The sequence below is a fragment of the Hyperolius riggenbachi genome, chromosome 6 (assembly GCF_040937935.1).
Source record: "Hyperolius riggenbachi isolate aHypRig1 chromosome 6, aHypRig1.pri, whole genome shotgun sequence".
NCBI classification, from domain to species: Eukaryota; Metazoa; Chordata; class Amphibia; order Anura; family Hyperoliidae; genus Hyperolius; species Hyperolius riggenbachi.
In genome coordinates this window covers 334844290-334872061 of record NC_090651.1, presented here as the reverse complement: position 1 = coordinate 334872061, position 27772 = coordinate 334844290, and the positions used below count along the sequence as shown (strand labels likewise).

The window sequence follows — 27772 nt, the reverse complement described above, 5'->3', positions numbered from 1 at the left end:
AAGAAAAAAAGTAATCTTTCTGTGAATAAGCCTTCTTAAGACTTTGTTCCTGTATACTGTCAATATGTTAGAGCACACCACCATATGTACATTCAACATTCAAAAGAGATACATAGATTTTTCAAATATAAATAAATATCATTCAGATGCTTTAAAGTGGAGCTGAACTCTTGCACAGGACAGAAGGAAAACATAGAAAAATCTACCTTGTATTTTTTTAGAGAGCCTGTGTAATTCCCCCTCATCTGTGTCTAATCTGACGTTGTAATTTGATCTCTCCTGTGTCCCCTGACTGCCACAACATCTAAGCTAATTTGAAAGCACAGGATGTTAACAATATGTCTGCTTCCATGAAAGCAGGAAGTAGACACTGCCGATTGATTGCAGGATTTGTATCAGCTGTAACAAAGAAATGTTTTTTTTAAAGGTTATTATGTTATTGTGTATCTTTTGAAGCAGAGAGGAAGTTCTGAGTTCAGGTCCGCTCTAATTACAACCAAACATCCAAAGTGGGTATTGACAGGATGTTTGCTACTTACCTGTTCTCTGTTTCTCTCCATTGAGCTGTCCTGTCACCTGTTTGTGGCTCTGACTGCAGCCAGTCTCACAGAGGACAAAGAAGCAGCGCATGCTCTGGCCACTCACGCTCCCTGTCACCTGTTTGTGGCTCTGACTGCAGCCAGTCTCACAGAGGACAAAGAAGCAGCGCATGCTCTGGCCACTCACGCTCCCTGTCACCTGTATGTGGCTCTGACTGCAGCCAGTCTCACAGAGGACAAAGAAGCAGCGCATGCTCTGGCCACTCACGCTCCCTGTCACCTGTATGTGGCTCTGACTGCAGCCAGTCTCACAGAGGACAAAGAAGCAGCGCATGCTCTGCCTCTGGCCACTCGCACTCCCTGTCACCTGTTTGTGGCTCTGACTGCAGCCAGTCTCACAGAGGACAAAGAAGCAGCGCATGCTCTGGCCACTCACGCTCCCTGTCACCTGTTTGTGGCTCTGACTGCAGCCAGTCTCACAGAGGACAAAGAAGCAGCGCATGCTCTGGCCACTCACGCTCCCTGTCACCTGTTTGTGGCTCTGACTGCAGCCAGTCTCACAGAGGACAAAGAAGCAGCGCATACTCTGGCCACTCACGCTCCCTGTCACCTGTTTGTGGCTCTGACTGCAGCCAGTCTCACAGAGGACAAAGAAGCAGCGCATGCTCTGGCCACTCACGCTCCCTGTTACCTGTTTGTGGCTATGACTGCAGCCAGTCACACAGAGGACAAAGAAGCAGCGCATGCTCTGGCCACTTGCGACTTGCGCAAGTTTTCTGCTCCTGCCCAGATGTGCACAGCAACCAACGCCAGTATAGTGTTATGCATTCTTGACAATTACATATATCAGCGTCATTTCTCAAGTATGCATTCCCAGAACACTATTGGCTGCTCTGCACTTTCGGGCAGGAGCACAAATTGCAGGAATTATTGAGCAGACAGAGCATCCTCTGATTCTTGGCTGAATGGGAGGCAGAGCAGCACAACTGAAATGAGCCCATTCAAACCAATGATCGATAGTCAGTGTTGGTCAGAATGTTTTTTGGTAGTGGTGGTGGCGGGGGGGGGGGGGGTAGATGACAGCAGGCCTAGGGCACTGGAAAGTACAAATCCGGCCCTGACAATGTCACTGAGTAAACTTAGTGACTGACCAGTGGCAGTGAATGCAACTAAATGAAGTTGATCATTGGCTGTGAGCTGAATACAAGTGATACAGTAAAATAATATAGAACACAAAAAGTGCATACAGTAAAAAATGGCGCACCGTTCTTCAGATCATAAAACGCTATTTACCGTTTTAATGTAAATACATAAAAACCGTAAATAGCGTTTTATAAAACAGCAGAACGGTGCGCCATTGAAAAATGCAGGGAGCTAGTCAGGCAGAGGGGGTCGGGCTGGAGAGGCAGCGGGCTGGCAGCGGAGGTCGGGCTGGAAAGGCAGTGGGGTGGAGGGAGGATTACGTAGCATTGGTATACATTACCTTGTCTGTTCCCGCCGGCGATCGCTCCTTCACTTCATAGCTTGCAAAAGTCCTGCATCCAGCCAATCACCATGCGGCTTCAGTTTCCGCATGGTGATTGGCTGGATGCAGGACTCCTGCAAGCTATGAAGTGAAGTAGTGATCGCCGGCCGGGACAAGGTAATGTATACCAATGCTACGTAATCCTACTCCCTCCACTCCGCTGCCTCTCCAGCCCGACCCCCGCTGCCAGCCTACTGCCCGCTGCCTCTCCACCCTGACCCCGCTGCCAGTCCACTGCCCGCTGCCTCTCCAGCCCGATCCCTGCTTAAAAAAAAATTAACATATAAAACGATAAATATCGTTTTAAGTTAATTACTGCAGCGCCATTCTGATACGATTGGCGCTGTGCGCCATTTTTGCCTGTCCCCAAAAAGTTATGGACAGCGGTCTGCCTGCACTACGCTAATAGAACAGTACAATATCACTCACTGACTAAACACAGTGACTGACCAGTGACAGTAACTGAAGTTGATCACTGGCTGGCTGGCTGGCTCATCTAGATAAGAAGTATACAGTAATACAGCAATATAATCAGTCTGAACCTGCCTGCCTGCACTAAGCATAATAATCAGTAAACTCTCACTATGACTACACTGACTACAGCTAACTGAAGTAATAATAAATCACTAACAGGCTAGCTAGCTAAATACAACTGACTAGTACAGTATCAGAGCAATGTTAGGAGTAAAAATGCTACGTTTTTTAACAATGAAAAGTGCTTGCTGAAGCAACAATGGCCTGGAGATTATCCTCTCAGTGCCACAGTCTAGCAAGGACGGAGCTTTTCATCATGGCCGCCGCTTTTTATAGAGGAGGGGAGGGCATAGCCTCCCCTCCTATGAGTTGTTGATAGGGCCTGGCTGGGGGCCTCTAATTGGCCGAGGGAAGTCATTTCCGCTCATTTCCACTAATCACGACCTATCCACTGCTTTCCCCGCCGTGTTCACGATTGTGAATGCATCCAGATATTCGAAATCACAGCCTGTCGTGGCCGTGTTCCTTGGTTCAAAATCAATCCACGGCTTCGGATTTCGAAGCTGAATACTGAAAAAATGCTCGTTAATCATGGCTAATCTGTGATCACGAGTTTTGTGGTGAGCATCCCTAATCATAACAGAGATCCATCAGGTCTACGGTTTAAGGGAATCTCTAAGCAAAAAATCCCAAGAAGACGAGGAGATATAAAAAGGGGTTGTATAGGATTGAAACAATATGGATCTATCGTCTGGGGACTGAATGGATTAAATGTATACTTTTACCACTCTGCGACTGCCTAACCCGTAAAAATGTCACCATGTGATAAATGTCAGAATGTAAATCAGGGATTTTAAAGATTGTAAAATGGGCAAACACTGACTAAATCATTTATATATAATTATTGTAAAAATGAAGCACTTTTTTATTACACTACTTTCACTGGAGTTCCTCTTCAAATGCCTGCTCCAGCAAGAACACGCCATCAATGAGTATTTGTATGATTTGGGTGCTGGGACAGGCTCTGAGGAGCCGAGGATTTTTTTTTTTTGCCACGTTACTGAGCATACTTCATAAACTAAAGCTCTTTACGGTAGTTTGTGGTGCAGTAAACGTGGTGTTTGGTCTATCAGTGTGAACCAGGCCTAACCCTTACACTACATGATGAACATGTACACGCGCCAGACATTTTAAAGCAGCACTTTATTCCACAAATGTAGGAATGTCATGAGATTTCTGCCTTTTAGAGATTAAAACACGACTCTACGTCAACCAGGGACGGCCTTTGACCTGAGCGACCTGTGCAGTAGAGTACTTAGACATGTCACATCAAACTCAAAGTGACAGGTGCCCCGCCCCTTTTTCATGCCCTTTTCCCCGCCCCTTTTTCATGCCCTTTTCCCCGCCCCTTTTTCACACCCTTTCCCCACCCCTTTTTCACACCCTTTCCCCGCCCCTTTTTCACACCCTTCCCCCGCCCCTTTTTCACACCCTTTCCCCGCCCCTTTGTCACACTCTTGCCCCAGCCCACACAGTGAAACACCGCCCCACCATATATTAAGCATGACTGACAGGCAAAGCACAAGCAGGCAAATGCCTTCTACCAAAGAAATTTTGAGAAAGCATTAAAAGGTTTATGTGTTTATTGAATATAAGACTTAATAGTAATTGTGGTCATAGCATACAATTGTAAAATATAATTTTCAACACTTTTTCACACCCTTTCCCCACGCCTTTTTCACACTCTTGCCCCGCCCCTCTTTCACACTCTTGTCCCGCCCCCAATGACTAATGACCCCTTTACAGAGATCTCCACCTCCATGTTACCCCAAAACGTGTTATTTGACATTATTTGATCTGTAGTTTTATTATGTTCGTATTAACACCTTAGCACCCCCACCTTGGATAGTTTTCATGAGACATGAACTGTTAATTAATAAAATAAGACACGGTAAAAGGTTTATGTGTTTATTGAATATAAGGCTTAATAGTAATTGTGGTCATAGCATACGATTGTAAAATATAATTTTCAACATTTTTTATACACACCACTCAAAATATTCTTTATATACATTGAACAAAATATAATTTTATTTCCGTACATGTTTTATAAATGCGTTGTTCAAATTTAAAAGATAACTTCTAGTATTCGTTATACACAATAAGCAAAATATGCAAAGCAACATTTTATCCCAGTACATATATCGCTCAAAGTATCTCATTTCTGTACGGGGCAATCCTTTTAATTTAAGTCCGTTCATCAAAAGAATTAGAGCGTTAGCCATTGTGTTTGCAGCATTGGAAGTACTCTTTTTTTAGGTAACAAAATCCCCTGTGTTAGTCCTGGTGATGGAATAAGCATCCTGCGACTGACAGGTGTATGAGGCGTTGCGGGTGATTCGCCGTGCAGCTGTTTTTTGAGGCTGTCGAGCAGGTCTCTTGTCCTTGTGTTACCAACCACGGTAGAGGGGACATTTAATTCAGCCATAGCATCCATAAATATTTTCCAACCAGGAGGTGTTTTACTTGCGGCCATAGCATGACTCTGGGTCGCACTGCGGACTAGATCCACCATGTTTGATCCAGGTACAGTTTGGCCTTTGTAAACAAATTCACCCCTCGCATTCCACATAGCCAAATCATCTGATTGTAACAGTTTGTTTAACAATAGCTCGGCATTTTTCTTAAAGCGGTCATTAACAAGATTAAGAATTTCAACAATATCTTTGTCTCTGTTATCATAAATATTTGTCATTTGCTTCTGATCAGATGTGGGCGGCATTATCAATGTTAAAGAAGCTGCTTCTTTACCATCCTGTCTGGCAAATACCAAGTACCTCTGTAGCACAGCTGTGTATCTCTTAATTTTTTCATCATCAGGTATGTCATTCCTGCGCAAAATTTCACTAATTTCTGCATCTAAACGGTGCGTAACAGACTGGCGAATGTCGGTGGTGTTTGGAGAAGGTCTCTTTATTTTATCTAGCTCTTGTTTGGACACCAAGAACATTTTCTCAGCCTGCTCCATCACTAACCACCAACGCTGTTAGCAATCAACCCTGTTATTAAGGGAATTGCAAAGCCGAGGAGCGGTCCTATAAACCCACCAGACTGGTTCACAAGACGTTTCTTGGTTTTAATGGGGAATGTTTTATCGCTCAACTTCTTTATAGCGCGGCGCCACTTTTTAAGTATATTTTTTTGATGCTCTTTCAGGGGTATCTTTCCTTTTAAAATGTTGAGCGCGATTTCACCAATAGCTGAAATCAAATCGTTACTGGCATTACGTAAAATTGATTTTCGGACCGCTGGTTTTGCTTTCACCAGAGCTTTTAAAATGGTCCAGTTTCTGCGTAATCTGTTAGACATCTTACAGCTGTGTATGCCCGGCCAAGAATGACAAGGATGATGGAAAAATTACTTTTTAGAGCCCTGCTTTTTGTACAAATATACAGCCGGTAGGTCCGGTGGGAACAGACCAGATCTTAAGCGGAGTTCCTCCGTAGTATCCGACCGTAAATCTACCAATAAGTAGCCGTAAGGCGGGTGTGTGGCATCTTCAAAAGCCTCTAAAAAGAAACGTATTTTACCAGGGTACATTTGTCTAGCTAGCGTGGTGATTTGTAATTTATCACGCGGGTTTTTAAAAAGAACCATATATTTAGTGTTCAGATTTATGGTCCTGCTTTTTTTACCCTGGCAAAAAACATTTTGGACAAGATACATTATGCTCAGGTTTCTGTGATGAACATACTTGGTAAATGCCTGCTGTATTTCAAGGTTTTCACAAGCCGCTTCCATGAGATCATCAACAACTGCCAAATTTACCTTGTCAGGTGGGAACAGATCTTCGTCTGTAAAAGTAGGCGGTAACCCTTCAACAAATTTGATGTGTGAAAACAAACGAGAGAGGTCATCATACAGTTTTTGCCAACATGCATAAAACCAAACAACATTTTCAGGTTTGTGCGACATAAGTGTGTCGGAGTGTAATAAGAGCTGTTTTACAAAATAACTCTTTCCAGAATTGGAGGGGCCGGCCAAAATGCATGAGAAAGGGTGTTGAATCCGTGGGTCCATAACTATGTGTTTCAGTAGCCAAAAGGCAGTGTGGTATAGTCATTTACCAGTTCTCTTTTTGTGTAAACGCACTTCTGTGTTTTGCGTAGAGGCCTTGTCTCTATGCGCCAAAGCTTCTTATTTCTGACAATACCAGGCTGTTCTATGCCTATTCTTTTCTGCGTCTTAGAGTCTGAATTGCCCGGGTAATCCAACACAAGATCTTTCAAGCTGTCAAAATTAATAACCTGTGCGTTAGCCACATTGAGCGTTATACCCTTAACTTTCAAGACCGTTTTCCCAGTATTTAATTTGTAGCCGTAGGTCTTGGGGCCCGCAGAGACAAACTCTGTAATGTATGTATCATCATCCACTTCGCTAGTCAATTCCCCAAGAAAATCACCCAACGGAGGGTTCCACTCACCCTCTTTACTTACAAAAATGACAGAGTCTGTGTCGTGGTAAAGAACACGTTCTTGCAGTCTGTCCAGTAATTGATACAGTTCCAATCTGGCATAAGCTGTGGTAAAACAGGCTATAAAGATGTTAGTGTTTTTGTTGGCGGTATAGCGGTCTTTGGTATATTTCCAATTGGCCACAGCTGTCTCATCAGTGATAAAATTTACCTCAGACAGCTCATGGCACGGTAAAAATGCCAGCTTGAAAAGTTCATCAGGATCTGAAACGATGCTGGTGCGCGGCAGGTTTGACCTTTGACCGAATTTACCCCACAAAGAATTCAGGAAAAGTTTGGATATCTGTCTTTTAGCGGGGTTCACCGCTATTTCATCAGCTCGTAGGCAAACACCCTCTTTTTCATAAAACGAGTCAATGTATTGCTTTTTGTCAGCATCGTTTTTACACCAGCTGGGATAACCAGAAGCCTCTTGCTTATCCCTGAGGTGTAGTTTTATGTATGGGGCAAACAGCTCATCTGTGGTGTTTGGGAAGTGCCAGATCTCATAAACAGTTGCAATCCTATAACCCTTCTCTACAGCTAAAATGAGCTCTACAGTGCACCACGTCTAGAGTTGAGCTGAAATTTTCGTAATTTCGCATTACTATAATTACGCATGCGAAATTTGCGATTACGATGCGAAATTAGCGTAGCAAAATTGCCATTAAAATCGTAATTGAAAATACCGTAAGCGTAATTTTCAATGCGAAATTTCGCGTTTCGTTCATGCCGTAATTTCGCATTAAACGCTACCGTAATTTCGCGTTAAACCGTAACGCTCCGTATAATATAAAAAAGCCGCCGACTTTAAGGGTTAATAGCAAAGCCCCCTTAAATGCTAAGAGCCTCAAATTTGGAGAATATATTAAGGAGATCAGGAGGAATAAGAGGAAAATTTTTTTTTTCAAAAAGACCTTATAGTTTTTGAGAAAATCGATGTTAAAGTTTCAAAGTAAAAATGTATACATTTAAAAACCCGCCGACTTTAACGGTTAATAGCAAAGCCTGCTTAAAGTTTAGGAACACCAAATTCCCAGGGTATATTAAGGGGATCAGTGGGAATAAGAGGAAAAATTTTTTTTTCAAAAAGACCTTATAGTTTTTGAGAAAATCGATTTTTAAGTTTCAAGGGCAAAAATGTCTTTTAAATGCGGAAAATGTCAGTTTTTTTTGCACAGGTAACAATAGTGTATTATTTTCATAGATTCCCCCAAGTGGGAAGAGTTTTACTTACTTCGTTCTGAGTGTGGGAAATATAAAAAAAAAACGACGTGGGGTCCCCCCTCCCAGACCTCTTTAACCCCTTGTCCCCCATGCAGGCTGGGATAGCCAGAATGCGGAGCACCGGCCGCGTGGGGCTCCGCACCCTGACTATACCAGCCCGCATGGTCCATGGATTGGGGGGTCTCGGAAGGGGAGGGGCAGCCAAGCTTTCCCCTCCCCCTCCGAGCCCTTGTCCAATCCAAGGACAAGGGGCTCTTCTCCACCTCCGATGGGCGGTGGAGGTGGAGGCCGCGATTTCCTGGGTGGGGGGTTCATGGTGGAATCTGGGAGCCCCCTTTAAAAAGGGGTCCCCCAGATGCCCACCCCCCTCCCAGGAGAAATGAGTATAGAGGTACTTGTAGTACCCCTTACCCATTTCCTTTAAGAGTTAAAAGTAAATAAACACACAAACACATAGAAAAAGTATTTTAATTGAACAAAAAACATAACCACGAAAAAAGTCCTTTAATATTCTTAATTAACCATTAATACTTACCTGTCCCTTTAAATAAATGATCCCACGCAATATCCTCGGAAATGTTCTATCAGTTACAATGTAACAAAGTTATTACAATATAACAACTTTGTTACATTGTAACTACGCCGCACCCGACGTCACTCACCGCCGCCGCCGCGTCTGCGCTGCAGGACCCGACAGAGCTCTGAGCTATAGCTCAGAGCTCTCGAAAGCATCTTTGTATTTGGGCTCCAAGGAGCCCCATTGGTCCTTAGCAGACCAATGGGGTTCCTTCTGATTTGAAGGAACCCCATTGGTCTGCTAAGGACCAATGGGGCTCCTTGGAGCCCAAATACAAAGATGCTTCTCAGAGCTCTGAGCTATATAGCTCAGAGCTCTGTCGGGTCCGTGCAGGACGCTAAGTCCCCGCCGGCTCCGCTGCCCTCCCCGCCTCTCCCACATGTCACCCACATGTCACCCACATGTGGGTGACATGTGGGTGACAGATGTGGGCGGGGTGGACAGCGGGAGCTGCAGGGACTTAGCGTCCTGCACGGACGCGTATGCGGCGGCTGAGCGGCGAGTGGCGTCGGGTGCGGCGTAGTTACAATGTAACAAAGTTGTTACATAATAACTTTGTTACATTGTAACTGATAGAACATTTCCGAGGATATTGCGTGGGATCATTTATTTAAAGGGACAGGTAAGTATTAATGGTTAATTAAGAATATTAAAGGACTTTTTTCGTGGTTATGTTTTTTGTTCAATTAAAATACTTTTTCTATGTGTTTGTGTGTTTATTTACTTTTAACTCTTAAAGGAAATGGGTAAGGGGTACTACAAGTACCTCTATACTCATTTCTCCTGGGAGGGGGGTGGGCATCTGGGGGACCCCTTTTTAAAGGGGACTCCCAGATTCCACCATGAACCCCCCACCCAGGAAATCGCGGCCTCCACCTCCACCGCCCATCGGAGGTGGAGAAGAGCCCCTTGTCCTTGGATTGGACAAGGGCTCGGAGGGGGAGGGGAAAGCTTGGCTGCCCCTCCCCTTCCGAGACCCCCCAATCCATGGACCATGCGGGCTGGTATAGTCAGGGTGCGGAGCCCCACGCGGCCGGTGCTCCGCATTCTGGCTATCCCAGCCTGCATGGGGGACAAGGGGTTAAAGAGGTCTGGGAGGGGGGACCCCACGTCGTTTTTTTTTTATATTTCCCACACTCAGAACGAAGTACGTAAAACTCTTCCCACTTGGGGGAATCTATGAAAATAATACACTATTGTTACCTGTGCAAAAAAAACTGACATTTTCCGCATTTAAAAGACATTTTCGCCCTTGAAACTTAAAAATCGATTTTCTCAAAAACTATAAGGTCTTTTTGAAAAAAAAATTTTTCCTCTTATTCCCACTGATCCCCTTAATATACCCTGGGAATTTGGTGTTCCTAAACTTTAAGCAGGCTTTGCTATTAACCGTTAAAGTCGGCGGGTTTTTAAATGTTTACATTTTTCCTTTGAAACTTTAACATCGATTTTCTCAAAAACTATAAGGTCTTTTTGAAAAAAAAAATTTTCCTCTTATTCCTCCTGATCTCCTTAATATATTCTCCAAATTTGAGGCTCTTAGCATTTAAGGGGGCTTTGCTATTAACCCTTAAAATCGGCGGCTTTTTTATATTATACGGAGCGTTATGGTTTAACGCGAAATTACGGTAGCGTTTAATGCGAAATTACGGCATGATACGACTGTAATGCGAAAATTAAGCGAAAATTACGCTTACGCGAAATTTCGCGAAATCCTTCTTCATTACGATTATGTACTTACGGCCATAATCGTAATTACACTAATTACGCGAAATTTCGCAAAATCGTAATTAGGTCATTACGCTCATCTCTAACCACGTCCCTGTCAGGGAACGTTGTTCGTCTGTGTGGTTGCAGATGTCTGGATGGGAATTCAAAGCACAAGTGTAGCAAAGCAAAGCAACATTTTATCCCAGTACATATATCGCTCAAAGTATCTAATTTCTGTACGGGACAATCCTTTTAATTTAAGTCCGTTCATCAAAAGAATTAGAGCGTTAGCCATTGTGTTTGCAGCATTGGAAGTACTCTTTTTTTAGGTAACAAAATCCCCTGTGTTAGTCCTGGTGATGGAATAAGCATCCTGCGACTGACAGGTGTATGAGGCGTTGCGGGTGATTCGCCGTGCAGCTGTTTTTTGAGGCTGTCGAGCAGGTCTCTTGTCCTTGTGTTACCAACCACGGTAGAGGGGACATTTAATTCAGCCATAGCATCCATAAATATTTTCCAACCAGGAGGTGTTTTACTTGCGGCCATAGCATGACTCTGGGTCGCACTGCGGACTAGATCTACCATGTTTGATCCAGGTACAGTTTGGCCTTTGTAAACAAATTCACCCCCTTGCATTCCACATAGCCAAATCATCTGATTGTAACAGTTTGTTTAACAATAGCTCAGCATTTTTCTTAAAGCGGTCATTAACAAGATTAAGAATTTCAACAATATCTTTGTCTCTGTTATCATAAATATTTGTCATTTGCTTCTGATCAGATGTGGGCGGCATTATCAATGTTAAAGAAGCTGCTTCTTTACCATCCTGTCTGGCAAATACCAAGTACCTCTGTAGCACAGCTGTGTATCTCTTAATTTTTTCATCATCAGGTATGTCATTCCTGCGCAAAATTTCACTAATTTCTGCATCTAAACGGTGCGTAACAGACTGGCGAATGTCGGTGGTGTTTGGAGAAGGTCTCTTTATTTTATCTGGGCAATTCAGACTCTAAGACGCAGAAAAGAATAGGCATAGAACAGCCTGGTATTGTCAGAAATAAGAAGCTTTGGCGCATAGAGACAAGGCCTCTACGCAAAACACAGAAGTGCGTTTACACAAAAAGACAACTGGTAAATGACTATACCACACTGCCTTTTGGCTACTGAAACACATAGTTATGGACCCACGGATTCAACACCCTTTCTCATGCATTTTGGCCGGCCCCTCCAATTCTGGAAAGAGTTATTTTGTAAAACAGCTCTTATTACACTCCGACACACTTATGTCGCACAAACCTGAAAATGTTGTTTGGTTTTATGCATGTTGGCAAAAACTGTATGATGACCTCTCTCGTTTGTTTTTACACATCAAATTTGTTGAAGGGTTACCGCCTACTTTTACAGACGAAGATCTGTTCCCACCTGACAAGGTAAATTTGGCAGTTGTTGATGATCTCATGGAAGCGGCTTGTGAAAACCTTGAAATACAGCAGGCATTTACCAAGTATGTTCATCACAGAAACCTGAGCATAATGTATCTTGTCCAAAATGTTTTTTGCCAGGGTAAAAAAAGCAGGACCATAAATCTGAACACTAAATATATGGTTCTTTTTAAAAACCCGCGTGATAAATTACAAATCACCACGCTAGCTAGACAAATGTACCCTGGTAAAATACGTTTCTTTTTAGAGGCTTTTGAAGATGCCACACACCCGCCTTACGGCTACTTATTGGTAGATTTACGGTCGGATACTCCGGAGGAACTCCGCTTAAGATCTGGTCTGTTCCCACCGGACCTACCGGCTGTATATTTGTACAAAAAGCAGGGCTCTAAAAAGTAATTTTTCCATCATCCTTGTCATTCTTGGCCGGGCATACACAGCTGTAAGATGTCTAACAGATTACGCAGAAACTGGACCATTTTAAAAGCTCTGGTGAAAGCAAAACCAGCGGTCCGAAAATCAATTTTACGTAATGCCAGTAACGATTTGATTTCAGCTATTGGTGAAATCGCGCTCAACATTTTAAAAGGAAAGATACCCCTGAAAGAGCGTCAAAAAAATATACTTAAAAAGTGGCGCCGCGCTATAAAGAAGTTGAGCGATAAAACATTCCCCATTAAAACCAAGAAACGTCTTGTGAACCAGTCTGGTGGGTTTATAGGACCGCTCCTCGGCTTTGCAATTCCCTTAATAACAGGGCTGATTGCTAACAGCGTTGGTGGTTAGTGATGGAGCAGGCTGAGAAAATGTTCTTGGTGTCCAAACAAGAGCTAGATAAAATAAAGAGACCTTCTCCAAACACCACCGACATTCGCCAGTCTGTTACGCACCGTTTAGATGCAGAAATTAGTGAAATTTTGCGCAGGAATGACATACCTGATGATGAAAAAATTAAGAGATACACAGCTGTGCTACAGAGGTACTTGGTATTTGCCAGACAGGATGGTAAAGAAGCAGCTTCTTTAACATTGATAATGCCGCCCACATCTGATCAGAAGCAAATGACAAATATTTATGATAACAGAGACAAAGATATTGTTGAAATTCTTAATCTTGTTAATGACCGCTTTAAGAAAAATGCTGAGCTATTGTTAAACAAACTGTTACAATCAGATGATTTGGCTATGTGGAATGCGAGGGGTGAATTTGTTTACAAAGGCCAAACTGTACCTGGATCAAACATGGTAGATCTAGTCCGCAGTGCGACCCAGAGTCATGCTATGGCCGCAAGTAAAACACCTCCTGGTTGGAAAATATTTATGGATGCTATGGCTGAATTAAATGTCCCCTCTACCGTGGTTGGTAACACAAGGACAAGAGACCTGCTCGACAGCCTCAAAAAACAGCTGCACGGCGAATCACCCGCAACGCCTCATACACCTGTCAGTCGCAGGATGCTTATTCCATCACCAGGACTAACACAGGGGATTTTGTTACCTAAAAAAAGAGTACTTCCAATGCTGCAAACACAATGGCTAACGCTCTAATTCTTTTGATGAACGGACTTAAATTAAAAGGATTGCCCCGTACAGAAATGAGATACTTTGAGCGATATATGTACTGGGATAAAATGTTGCTTTGCATATTTTGCTTATTGTGTATAACGAATACTAGAAGTTATCTTTTAAATTTGAACAACGCATTTATAAAACATGTACGGAAATAAAATTATATTTTGTTCAATGTATATAAAGAATATTTTGAGTGGTGTGTATAAAAAATGTTGAAAATTATATTTTACAATCGTATGCTATGACCACAATTACTATTAAGCCTTATATTCAATAAACACATAAACCTTTTACCGTGTCTTATTTTATTAATTAACAGTTCATGTCTCATGAAAACTATCCAAGGTGGGGGTGCTAAGGTGTTAATACGAACATAATAAAACTACAGATAAAATAATGTCAAATAACACGTTTTGGGGTAACATGGAGGTGGAGATCTCTGTAAAGGGGTCATTAGTCATTGGGGGCGGGACAAGAGTGTGAAAAAGGTGTGGGGCAAGAGTGTGAAAAAGGTGTGGGGAAAGGGTGTGAAAAAGTGTTGAAAATTATATTTTACAATTGTATGCTATGACCACAATTACTATTAAGTCTTATATTCAATAAACACATAAACCTTTTAATGCTTTCTCAAAATTTCTTTGGTAGAAGGCATTTGCCTGCTTGTGCTTTGCCTGTCAGTCATGCTTAATATATGGTGGGGCGGTGTTTCACTGTGTGGGCTGGGGCAAGAGTGTGACAAAGGGGCGGGGAAAGGGTGTGAAAAAGGGGCGGGGGAAGGGTGTGAAAAAGGGGCGGGGCACCTGTCACTTTGAGTTTGATGTGACATGTCTAAGTACTCTACTCTGTGCGATCGCTCAGGGCGCCGGCTTCCAGGGGGCGCTCCTGCCGCCTGGCCGCACGTGTTTTAATTTGGAAGCTTCAAGCTGGCAAGCTGCGCCCCGGCTGTGTCCGTCTCGCTCCGCCCCCCCCCCTGCTGGAGGTGATAAGGGGCAAACATGAATGATGCCCACCGTGATGGAGGGGGGAGCCGCGGGGAGAGCAGCCCGTCCTCTCCCTCCCTCCTCTCCGGGCGCTCTCCGTGCTCCCCCCTGCAGAGTGCAGACTGCAGCAGTGAGAACAACTCACCTCCCTGGTTCCGATCGCCGGCGCCTCTCACTTGCCGCTGGTCTCCTCTTGTACATTGTCACTGATGCACACTAAACTTCCTGCTTAGCAGGAAGTTTACTGTGTATCAGTGACAATGTACAAGAGGAGACCAGCGGCAAGTGATACACCGTGAGAGGCGCCGGCGATCGGAACCAGGGAGGTGAGATGTTCTCTCTGGCTATGCTGCAGTCTGCATCGGAGGAGGGAGCACGGAGGGTGGCCCGGAGAGGAAGGGAGGGAGAGGTCGGGCTGCCCTCCCCGCGGCTACCCCTCCACTATGAGGGGAGGGGGGGCACCTACCTACCTAATTTATACTGGGGGCACCTACCTATCTAGCCTATACTGGGGGGGCAGCTACCTATCTAATCTATACTGGGGGGCAGCTACCTAATCTAATCTATACTGGGGGCACCTACCTATCTAATCTATACTGGGGGCACCTACCTATCTAATCTATACTGGGGGCACCTACCTATCTAATCTATACTGGGGGCACCTACCTATCTAGCCTATACTGGGGGGGGCAGCTACCTATCTAATATATACTGGGGGCACCTACCTATCTAATCTATACTGGGGGCACCTATCTATCTAACCTATACTGGGGGGGGGGGGCAGCTACCTATCTAACCTATACTGGGGGGGGGGGGGGCAGCTACCTATCTAACCTGTACTGGGGGGGCAGCTACCTATCTAATCTATACTGGTGGCAGCTACCTATCTAACCTTTACTGTAGGCAGATACCCCCTTTAGTGTATATAGGCTTAGGCTACTAGTCTTACAGTCGCAGATCCCCTTTTAGTGTATTTAGGCAGCAGATCCCCCCCCCCATTAGTGTATGTGTGTGGTGCGCTCACACGCGAAGAGGATGAATTTGGGGGGGCACCAAAATCTGGTTCTGCTCAGGGCGCTTTGAAACCTAAGGCCGGCACTGACGTCAACTACATAATTTTCCATGGGACTTTTGCCATGGATCCCCCTTTGGCATGCCCCTGCCCAGGTGCTAGGCCCCTTGAAACAGCCATCAATTTTTTGTGGCCAGAAACAGTCCCTATAGGTTTTAGAATTCGTCATTGAAGTTTATGGCGGTTTGCTAGTTCGCAAACGTTTGCAGCAAATTTGCCTTTGTGGACCAAAAATTTCAAGTTTGTGATATCACTACTGCTAGTCCTCTGCCTCTAATACTGTCAGCCATCCACCCTGAACAAGCATATGCAAATAAGGTGTTTCTTACAATATTGTCAGAACTGACAAGATTAGCTGCATGCTTGCAGCCTGTACTGCAGCCAAATGGATGAGCAGGGCTGCCAGGCAACTGATATTGTATAAAGGAAACAAATATGGCAGCCTCCATATCACTCTCACTTCGGGTTCACTTTAACTTATGTAGCCTAGCCAGCCTTCATTCCATCCCTCCTCATAACAATTCTGGTCACTAGGTGGCTCCCTCCTTCCTCCTATGCAGAGTAGTGCAGTGGAGCAGTTAGTGTCTTATCTACTTCCCAGTTCACACACTCAAATGTAAAAGAATGTACCTTCTGTAAACTTTTCCTAATGAATTGACTCCATACACGGCATTATCTGAGCCAACCTCCAGCATGACCAGACTTCCCGTTACCAGTTGCCAGCCATTTCCTTGGCAGAATGTTGGGGTAATGTTATTGCGGTAGTAGATCATGTTGCCCGCATTAACTCCCCAGCAACCTAAACTTCCGCAGCTGTAATATATTAATTTTCCATCTATCAGGGTGAAGGAAACATCAGATTGGCCTGACATAGTGCAGCTTCGCCTTAAGCAGAAGATAAAGTCAGTAGAATTCACTCCAGCTAGAAACTTTGGACCACCAGCATCCACCTGCTTCATGCTACCTGCAGATAAGGGGGGAAAAAGAGAACATTGATTTAAAATACTGATAAGTGTGTTCTTAAACTGGGATTAAAGGGAACCTTAACTAAACTGTAAAGAGTTTCAATTACTTGGGGCTATTTCCAGCCCCCTGCATCAGTCCTGTGCCCTCGGAGCCACTCTGGAATCCTCCGGTCCCCCGCTGTCACTTAGTTTCGTTTTTGACGACTCACCAGTCGCCGGCCGCCATGCGTATTATTGGACGCATTCCCTACTGCAGTTAGCGTTGTTGCGGACCGCACGCGTAGATATGTGGCGACGCGTATTTTTGTACGTGTTGCGGTCCGCAACAGCGCTAATTGCAGTAGGGAATGCGTCCAATAATACGCATGGCGGCCGGCCGACTGGTGAGTCGTCAAAAACGAAACAAAGTGACAGCGGGGGACCGGAGGATTCCAGAGCGGCTCCGAGGGCACAGGACTGCTGCAGGGGGCTGGTAATAGCCCCAGGTAAGTGAAACTCTTTACCCCCCGTTCAGTTAAGGTTCCCTTTAAACTCTATACAGCAAAGTTCCCGTTATCCGGCACCGGCGGGGATCAGCTGATGCCAGATACATGTGCTTGCCGGTTGCTTGAGCACCAGCCAAAATAGCACATCCCCCCCCCCCCCCCCCCCAATTACTTATGGAGGCTCTTTGTCAGTCTTCCTGAAAATGCTGAAAATGATCAAATGATAAGTCTCGCATAAAAACTGCAGTGTGTTTATCAGCCTTTAGACATCCAGCTAGTGTTGGGCGGGAAGTTTGTCTTGCTTTCTGCCACAAATAACATTGGTTGTTGCTCTTTAACCTATGACAAATGGAGCCTCTGGGGAACCATTAAGTTAAAGTGGATCCGAGGTGAACTTTTACACATTGCATAATTGTGTTGCTTTCCTATTGTTTATAGGGCATTCCTCAAGCCAAATACTCTTTTGTTTTGGTTTTAATACTCTAATTCCCTATAAACTAAATAAACCATGCCCACAGGTTTTCAGAGAGCCTTGGCAGTAGCAAGGGCTCATGGGAGCTCAGTCTGGGCAGGAGGAGGTGTTACTAGCCATTGATTTAAGAGGCAAAGGGGTGGAGGGAGGAGAAGGGGGAATTGGGCTGAGTGCTCAAGATACATATAAGCCTGCCTCTGTGTAATGTTTACAAACAACATGGCTGCTGTCATTGTATCACAGGAAGAAATAATCATTTTCTATTAAAGCTGTTTGCATTTGCAGCTAGATTTGCTGTGTAAACTATCTAAACTTTAGATAAGATATATAGACAAGTTACTTGTTATAGTTGGTTTTTCATCTCAGGTCCGCTTTAAGCATGCCCTATCACATAGGCTACAAGTGTCCCGATTTTTGCAGGATTCTCCCGCTTTTGGTCGTTCTATCCTGGGTCCCGACCTCTGCAGGCAGCATCCCGATTTTGGCGAGCACCCCACCAGGAGTAAAAGGTGAAAATACTGCATCATTCCGCTGGCTGTGCAATGTGCTATTGCTGCAAGCAGCCGCAGTCAGACTGTGCTCCTGGTGTCTGCCTCAGCTGACACGTGGGTCCTCTTCAACCTGGCCAGCACTCGCTGATCAGCGGCTTCGCTTCTCTGGGTAACTTTCCCTCTTCAGTCAGCTGCTTTGATCTCCCTCTCTCCTTTCGCTCTCCAGCCTGTGTCTGTCTCTCATCAAGTGAAGCTTGCCAGGAGTACTGCTCACTGTTCCGCTGATACTCTCACTGGGTAATTATACCGCGCTGCTCACTCCTCTTATCTCCAGTCTGCATCTTTCTCTTGTTTTCCAAGTTAACAAGATTAACTATTGTTAATATTGTTTGTGCACCTTATTGGCATTTGTATTGCCCTTTATCTTTGTTTTGCTTCAGTTGCTGTAATCAAGGCACTTTCTTTTCCCTTCCCTGGGATAATCCTTCCCTCTTTTACTATTTTATATTTGATCCCCCCTGCATTAATTCAAAACTCGCACAGTCCCTCTTTGGGAGCCCAGTCCCTCTTTCCTCCTCATTTGTTCCTCTTTCAGGACTGATGTACTGTGTAAATATATGGGGTTTTTTTTTCCAGAAAAATATGTTTAATTGACTCTCAACTTTATTCCCATCCTTAAGGGCCAGTTCACACGGGCCTTTGCCCGACTTCCAGCGGTGTCTCGTTTGGTTGTGAATACTGCATTCGGTAGTTTTTATTTCTTTGCCCTGTTTAAAAAAGTTTTGCTGAATGCGGCACTTGTTCATAAAATTACTGTTCAGAAAGTGAAGTGGGGGGGTTGCCGTTGTCACCTGCTGATGCTGGCTGATAGGGCTGGCCTGGTGGTTGGGGATCACTGCAGGGACAAGGCCATGGCTGGAGGCAATAATCTGCGCTAAATGCAGGGACCATTTTTTATATAACATGAATGATAACACAACAACGTTTCTTTAACTTATGGTTGGTGGTTGACTGAACCATTTATTGTCAAACAACTGTGTTTACTGTTTTTAAATCATAATCACTACACAGACTACCCAGAGGACCCTTATCACATTTGTTGTTTTTACCTGCTACAAAGAACCAGTTGCCGTTCTGAAACCTGTAAACGTTGCCACCTGAGTTGACTCCCCAAAGTCCAGCACGACCGACAGTCACATGTTTGAGCTTTCCAGCAATGTTTACCCATTGTGAAGTGGTGTTTGTCCAACGGAAAATATCATCATTACTGTTCACGCCATATACTTCACCAGCGCCAGCATCAATCTGCTTCAGTTTGCCCGGCAGCAATGTACACTCATAATCTTAAATAAATTAATAGAAAAAAAATGTATTACCATACTAATGTAAGAGTAGATAGAATACATTTGAGAAGAGCACAATAGAATGGACCCAAGGACACAGCTGTATACATGGCACAACACGTGACTGCTATGGACCTGACAATACAAGCGGACTCATAATGTCTGGCGTAGAAAGGGTTAGATAGGCAGTGATGGAAGTCGACGTAAATGGCATGTTTCACATCAGGGGCCTTGCTAGGATCCGAAGAGCTCCGGGGCCAGGTTCGGACTGGGACCCTTTGGGCCCACCAGAGAAATTTCAGTCTAGGGTCTACCCAGCCCATGTCTCCGAGGCGGAGCACACATACCCAACCTTAAGCATCAGAACACTGTAACATGCTGCATAAGCTGCCAGTGTTATCGAAATACATAAAAGGGTAGGACATTAGACTGCACCTATTGAAGGGATTAGATTGTGAGTTCCTCTGAGGACAGTCAGTGACATGTCTATGTACTCTGTAAAGTGCTGCAAAAGATGTCAGTGCTATATAAATACATAATAATAATAATATGGTAGGACATTAAACTATGGCTATGGTAGCATTAGATTGTGAGCTCCTCTGAGGACAGTCAGTCACATGACTGTACTCTGTAATGTGCTGCAGAATATGTCAGCGCTATATAAATACATAATAATAATATGGTAGGACATATGACTGGGTGCAGTCAAAAACAGATTTCCCTGGGAAAATGTAATTTGCAGCCCTTCTTCACTGTTAATGGCAGGGTTCTTAAACTTTGCACAGTTGGTCACTGTGTGACTGGGATTAATATTCAGAAAAGTGGGGGGACCTTTAAAACGCTAATCAAAATTTGCCTGTTGTTTTTCAAGGGGAATATTAAAATTGCTGCCATTTTTGCACTGTTAATGGCACAAGCCTGGAACCTGGTACAGTTGGTCATTGGGTCACTGTGGTTTAAATGCAGAAAAAGGGGTGGAGCCACAAACAGCCAATCAGATTTGTTTCATTTCACTGGGAAAATACAAATTATTCATGCCAAGAACCCCAAAGCTCACAAACTTGGTCATTGAGTGACTGTGTGTCAAGGTTACAAAAAGTAGGCGGAGACAAAAACAAATTTCACTGGGAAACTATAAACTGCAGCCCTTCTTACACTGGCAAGGTTCTCAAAATTTGCCCAGATAGTCACTGGATGACTGAGATTAATATTCTGAAAACAAAAGAAGAATGAGCAGACATAATTGGACAATCAATGTTGCTATCAGAATTATATAAATATAGATGTAAATGGGGGAAGTAGGTCATGAGACCTGATAGTAGGCTAGATCAATCAAAAAAGAAAAGACAACCCCTATATATATTAAATACCGTATCAACAGGCAAGAGCTAGAATCAATGCAAAAGCAAAATAAGGGTCTGTACAAAAAGTTTATTGAAACCAACTACTGTATATTCCTGCGTATAAGACTACTTTTTAACCCTTGAAAATCTTCTGAAAAGTTGGGGGTCGTCTTATACGCCAGGTATCATTGATGCCGGGTGATACACCCTATCCTGTTACTGCCTCTCAGATCTCGCTGCTGAAGACTGTAGTGAAGCGGCGCAGGCGCATATGTGTGAGATCTGAGAGGCAGAGAGGGAGGTAAATAGGATACAAGGGTGGGCCAAAGGGGTGAAAGAGGCATGTTTTATGGGCACAGCACAATCTATTCTTCCATACTGCTCTGATAAACAGGTAGACAAGGAGAGCTGACCAATCCACTTAGGGAAAGCGAGAGCTGACCAATCCAACCAGTCAATTGACTATATACTGTTATATACTGGGTACCACATACAGTACAGCACCAGTATATAATTTTTTTCTTATTTGGTGTACGTTGGAAGAGGGGTAGTCTTATACGGTGAGTATATCACAAACTCTATATTTTAACTGAAAAAGTTGGGGGGGTCGTCTTATACACTCAGTCGTCTTATACGCCGGAATATACAGTACACATAAATTAAAAACATTTAAAACAGGGCCAGCCATCAATTAAGCCACAAAAAGGGCCCCAAGTATATAGCAGTAAAAAGGTAGCACCGTATATGTAATAAAAAATGGTAAGGGTCCCTTACGCAGCTTCAGCGGAACTAGTCGGACGGGCACAGGAGTGCCCTGGCAGCCGTCATCTAGCCTCACACCTCTATTATTTAGGTAAGCGCCGTTTTCCTCCACACTATTAAGCCTCTGCTCACTCTCCAACTCCACTTCATTTTTGCTGGAGTCTTTTCTCCACCATGTCACTTTGTTTTCCCACCATTTTTCCATCTTCCCCTTTATTTTTCTCCCCCTCACTCCCACTTTGTTACACATTGTCATTGCTGGTCAAAGCTAGGTATTTTATGCCTCTATATTTGTTGTCACATGGCTTTACACATAGTTATATATTCATGCAGGATTGTTGCAATTGTTATGTCCCCCTTTTTCCCTCCCCCCATGTATTAATACTTACCTCATATTGGGGTTAAGTTCACATTTACAGTGGCTTGCAAAAGTATTCACTCATCAGGCAATGTCTATGGGCAACATACTGCACTCAGAACAAAGGGGGCGGAATAATTACGCACACAACACTTTTCAGTTATTTATTTGTAAAAAATGTTTGGAATGATGTATGATTTTCCTTCCACTTCTCACGTGTACACAACTTTGTGTTGGTCTTTCACGGGGAATTCCAATAAAATTGTTTCATGTTTGTGGCAGTAATGTGACAAAATGTGGAAAACTTCAAGGGGCCGAATACTTTTGCAAGCCACTGTATAATCACATATATTTGTATTATGCACTAGCACTTTGCATGGATCCTCTGTTTTGGGGTAGGCTATATCATTTTCAGGTGACTTGTGTGTCTCCCGAACTATCTGCAACACAGTGTACTTTTCTTTTTATATTTAATATTTTTTGCATTACTTTGCACTGCAGTGATACTGGTGATATCTATTTTTGCAGTGCTCTTGATAGTACTGGTTCTTTCAATATAATAGAATTTGCTATTTTTTTACATATACGGTGCTACCCTTTTACTGCTATATACTTGGGGCCCTTTTTGTGGCTTAATTGATGGCTGGCCCGGTTTTAAATGTTTTTAATTTATGTGTAGTTGGTTTCAATAAACTTTTTGTACAGATCCTTTATTTTGCCTTTGCATTGATTCTTGCTCTTGCCTGTTGATACGGTATATAGTATATATAGGGGTTGTCTTTTCTTTTTTGATTGATCTGAGATTAATATTCTGGGAAATGGGTGGAGCCCATAAGAGCCAATAAAAATCCACCTGTTGATTTTTAAGGGGGATATTTAAATTGCTGCCATTTTTACACTGTTTATAGCGGATGTCTCAAACCTGCTACAGTTGGTCATTGGGGTTCAAATGCTGGAGATGGGCGGAGCCACAAACAGCCAATCAGATTTGTTTAATTTCTATGGGAATATACAAATTATTTATTGATGCCAAAGACCCCAAAGCTCACAAACTTGGTCACTGAGTGTTTGTGTGGTAGGGTTAGAAAAAGTGGGCGGAGCCAACACCAGCCAAATACAAACACGGGCAACACCGGGTCATCAGCTAGTAATAATAATAATAATATGGTAGGACATTAGACTATGTCTATGGTAATATTAGCTTGTGAGCTTCTCTGAGGACAGTCAGTACATGAGTACATAACTATGTATTCTGTAAAGTACTGCAGAAGATGTCAGTGCTATATAAATACATAATAATAATATGGTAGGACATTACATTATGGCTATGGTAGGATTAGAGTGTGAGCTCCTCTGAGGAGATGTCAGTGACATGGCTATGTACTCTGTAAAGTGCTGCAGAAGATGTCAGTGCTACTGTAAATACATAATAATAATATGGTAAGACACTAAGACTATGGTAGGATTACATTGTGAGCTCCTCTGAGGACAGTCAGTCGCATGACTGTGCTCTGTAATGTGCTTCAGAAGATGTCAGTGCTATATACATAATAATAATAACAATAATAATAATAATCATAATATAATAGGACATTAGACTATGACTATGGCAGGATTAGATTGTGAGCTCCTCTGAGGACAGTCAGTCGCATGACTGTGCTCTGTAATGTGCTTCAGAAGATGTCAGTGCTATATACATAATAATAATAATAATAATAATAATAATAATCATAATAATCATAATATAATAGGACATTAGACTATGACTATGGCAGGATTAGATTGTGAGCTCCTCTGAGGACAGTCAGTCGCATGACTGTGCTCTGTAATGTGCTTCAGAAGATGTCAGTGCTATATACATAATAATAATAATAATAATAATAATAATAATCATAATATAATAGGACATTAGACTATGACTATGGCAGGATTAGATTGTGAGCTCCTCTGAGGACAGTCAGTCGCATGACTGTGCTCTGTAATGTGCTTCAGAAGATGTCAGTGCTATATACATAATAATAATAATAATAATAATAATAATAATAATAATAATAATAATAATATAATAGGACATTAGACTATGATTATGGCAGGATTAGATTGTGAGCTCTTCTGAGGACAGTCAGTGGCATGACTGTGTACTCTGTAATGTGCTGCAGAAAATGTCCATGCTATAACATTTAAATAAATGATAATAACTCAATGATAATTTAAAGATAAATTAGACATTTAGATTGAGATGTTGCTGATTTCTTTTTTTCAAAAGGGCGGGGGGGGGGGGGGGGCAGAGGGAGAATGAGGATAAGGAGGATTGAGGAGGGTGGGAGAGAGTTACAGAAACATTGGCGAGTGGACAGAGTAGAGGGTGGGCTGGAAGACAGTGAGGTGGCCATACATAAGATTGGTTATCTGGCAGTCCCCCATAGCATTCCCTGACCTTCTAGTGGACCCCCTCACATGCTCCCACGGGCCTTACATTGAGGCACCACAACTCTCAGCATGGCCCCATAAAAGAACTACAGCTCCCTGCATGCCCCCATAAAGGTATCACAGTGCCCAGCATGACACCACAGCACCCAGTATGCCTACATAGAGGCACCACAGCACCCAGCATAACCCGATTGATGCACCACAGCTCCCAGCCTGCCCACCATTGAGACTATCTGCCTAGGGGACACCAGGGCACATGCCACTGATCTTTGGGGCTAGCAACACCCCTGTTTCACATTAACAACCTGCGTTTGCGTTGCAGTGCAATGCTAAACACAGTCATGAGCCTTCATTTAATTCTTGGTAGCAATTCAAATCATAAGTGAGACTCTCTAGCGCTCACTTCCTGTGGCGGAAATACGAATTGCAAGGAAGAAAGGTAGCATGTGGATAGCTACTGGATTGCAAAAGGCCAATGGGAAACCTCAGCGACTGGGAGGATTCTCATTGGTTCATGGTGGACCAATGAAAGTTCTCTATGTTGCTTTACTAGGAAGAATTAGTCTATTGCAATACAACGGCAAGCCCCTTGCTCCCAGAGGTGGAGGAGTCAGCAGTGACAGAACCAGGGGACATGTGAGTATGGCGATTAGACACAGCTATTGAAGCGGACAGATGGGCAGTGTGGATGCAGAATGGATGGTGCAGACATGCCACGGAGCACCATGCTGTTTTGCATCCGCTCCAAATGGTAACCGAGCCTTACACTTCATATTGTCAACACTTCATATTGCTACAAACCACAGGAGAAGACATAGCCAATGATATGCTAGTAATTGTGGCTTCCATAAAAATGTAATGAAAACTGAATGCAACTTGGAACTGGGCCTATCAAATGCACTTCCTGTCAAATTTGATTGACTATAAGTGCATTCAAGTAATACCTTTTAATGGTTGAATGGTAAAGTTAAATTATGCAAGCTTTCAGGGATCTAGTCCCCTTCTTCAGGCATATTGCTTTAGATATTAATAATTTAACTTTATCAGTTAGCTATTAAAAGGAATTTGTTTTTTCTACCCTCATAATTTGTTTGGCTAACTCGCTACAGAAACTTTTTTACTACTAGCATCTGATTGACTAAGTCTACTTTTATGCAAAGTAAGAGTGAGTGATCAAGATTTTTTTTAAGGGGATTTAATGCAAAATAATAACACAAGGTTGGCCATAAGTCATTGATTTGATTAAAAACAGCACATTTATTAAAGGCAAAATGTATAAAAAGTTCAGATGAAACTATTAAATCATGCAGTAACATGCCACTTAAATTGGGATAACATTATATCGTAGTATACAGTAATTACTGTATTTTTAATACCATTAAACCATTAAAAGTAGAAAGTAAAGGTAGGCTCAGCATGATGCCCAGCAGTGAGCATAAAATCTTTATTAAAAGGGGTGTCCATATTTGAGAAATAGAACAGTTAAAACAGATGTTCCCCACAAGATAATAGACTGATGGGCTTGTATGTCCTTAAGTTTACAAATGACGGGATACCAAAATAAACTGTGAGCGAAAAAACAGAATCAATTATTTGTCATTGCAGCTTCATGCACATGCTAGCTTGATTTTACCCAGCACTTATTAAACACTTATTCGCCCTAGTGCCCCTTTAAGTCAGGTTAAAACTGTAACTTCATCTGCTGACATGTTTCGGACACACAATGGTCCTTAGTCATAACATAGTATAGGAAGCGCCGAGGTTTAGCAACTAGTTTTAGAGGACACAAAACTGGAAAAAAATATTTTCAACCTGGCGCATCTTCATGGTTCAGGGGCTTCTTATAGAGCGCAAAATAGGGCGAACCTCTCTCTCAACACAGAGTCAGACCTTTAGCTTTTCATTCATTTGCATCACTAAATGTGCACAGACCACCCAATTGTTTCAGCATCATTGAAGAAACCTAGACGAGAACCTTCGCCTGCCTTACCACATTCCTGCTTGCGACATAACACGACAGGCAGGAACGGGAAGTAAACGATCGCGGAACTTTGCGCAGAGTCGTCGGGGATCTTAAAGACCATATCCGCCGTGTCCATCACATAACTACGAGCGATCGCCACGGGGTGGGGGGTAAACATTGCTCAACATGCTTTTATTAAACGATGTTGCCCAATGCCAGGTAACATCACTGCCAATGTGGCGCCGTGGGTATAAGCCTTAATCGTAATGCCTGCGGCCCTGCTGAGAATAACCGCAGCTGAGGGTCCTGAGTCTCCAGATAAATAGGTATATAGGGTAAATGTTTTACCCCCTACCTCTTTGTAGTAAAGCATCAAAAAAAATTATTACAAAAAAAAAAAAAAAACCTTTTTTCATCTGTATACCTCATACTTTTTTTCTTCTTCTTTAAAGTGAACACAAGCCGAAGTTCGGGTTCAAAATCTGATACTTACTATTTAGAGAAGGAAGCCTCAGGATCCTAATGAGGCTTCCCTCGGATGTAGCAAGTCCCCCGTTGCTGAGTAGCAGCTTCTCTTCCTGGATCAAGTGCACTCAATGACCGCGCAAGCCGGCCTGCGCATACGCACACAGCTCCGTGCTACTGTGCATGCACGGGCAGGCTCAGTCGGCTACTGTGCGCACTTGATCCAGGAAGAGGAGGTGCGTGGCCCTGAAGTGATTAGCGACAATGGGGGGGGGGCGAACTCAGCCACGGGGGACAACAGAGCACTGAAGGAAGCCCCAATGGGATGCTGAAGCTTCCCCCTCTTAAGGTAAGTGTCTGATTTTGTGCCCGAGCTTCAGTATGGGTACACTTTAAAGGTAACCTAAAGCCAAGTAAAAAAAATTAGATTAACTCACCTGGGGCTTCCCTCAGCCCCCTGCAGCCGATCGGTGCCCTCGCAGCCCCGCTCTGATGGTCCAGGACCCGCCGGCGAACACTTCCGGTTTGGCCGCAATAGCAGCATAGGGGGCGATATACAGGCTGGGAACGCGAACCATCACTCGCGTTCCGATGCCTGTCGGCCGGTGATAGCCAAACCGGAAGTGTTCGCCGGCGGGTCCTGGACCATCGAGGGCACCGATCGGCTGCAGTGGGTTGAGGGAAGCCCCAGGTGAGTTAATCTCATTTTTTTACTTGGCTTTAGGTTCACTTTAACCTTTCATTTCTTTTTTCATCTTGCTTAAAAAGCCCCTGCCACCAGGGCCGGTTCAAGTAACAATTGGGCCCTAGGGCAAAATTAGCCTGGGGGCCCCCCCAACAGACACCCACCGACCAAAAAGCGTCATTAGAGGCCCTTTGTTGCAGCCAAACTTCCCTCCTGGGCCCCTGAGCTGGCTACTGACCCTCCCCCAATCACCTCCCAACTTAACAGACTCTGCAGAGTCCCTGGGGAGCAACAGTTAAGATGGGGAGGGACAACTTAGGGGCCCCCACAAGCTCTGGGGCCCTGGGGCAATTGCCCATTTTTTCCTATGGTACCTCCGG

At 43.7% G+C, this 27772-nt stretch overlaps 1 protein-coding gene across 1 annotated transcript in view; it reads right to left on the bottom strand.

Moving 5' to 3' along the window:
• LOC137522210 (fish-egg lectin-like) overlaps positions 1-27772 on the bottom strand; it is a 65003-nt gene that overhangs the window by 33030 nt on the left and 4201 nt on the right. Inside the window, exons 2-3 of the mRNA XM_068242241.1 lie at positions 19153-19386; positions 16261-16594 (exon numbers count right to left, since the gene is read on the bottom strand). Coding sequence (XP_068098342.1) covers positions 16261-16594; positions 19153-19386 — 568 coding nt within the window. The remainder of the gene's footprint in view (positions 1-16260; positions 16595-19152; positions 19387-27772) is intronic.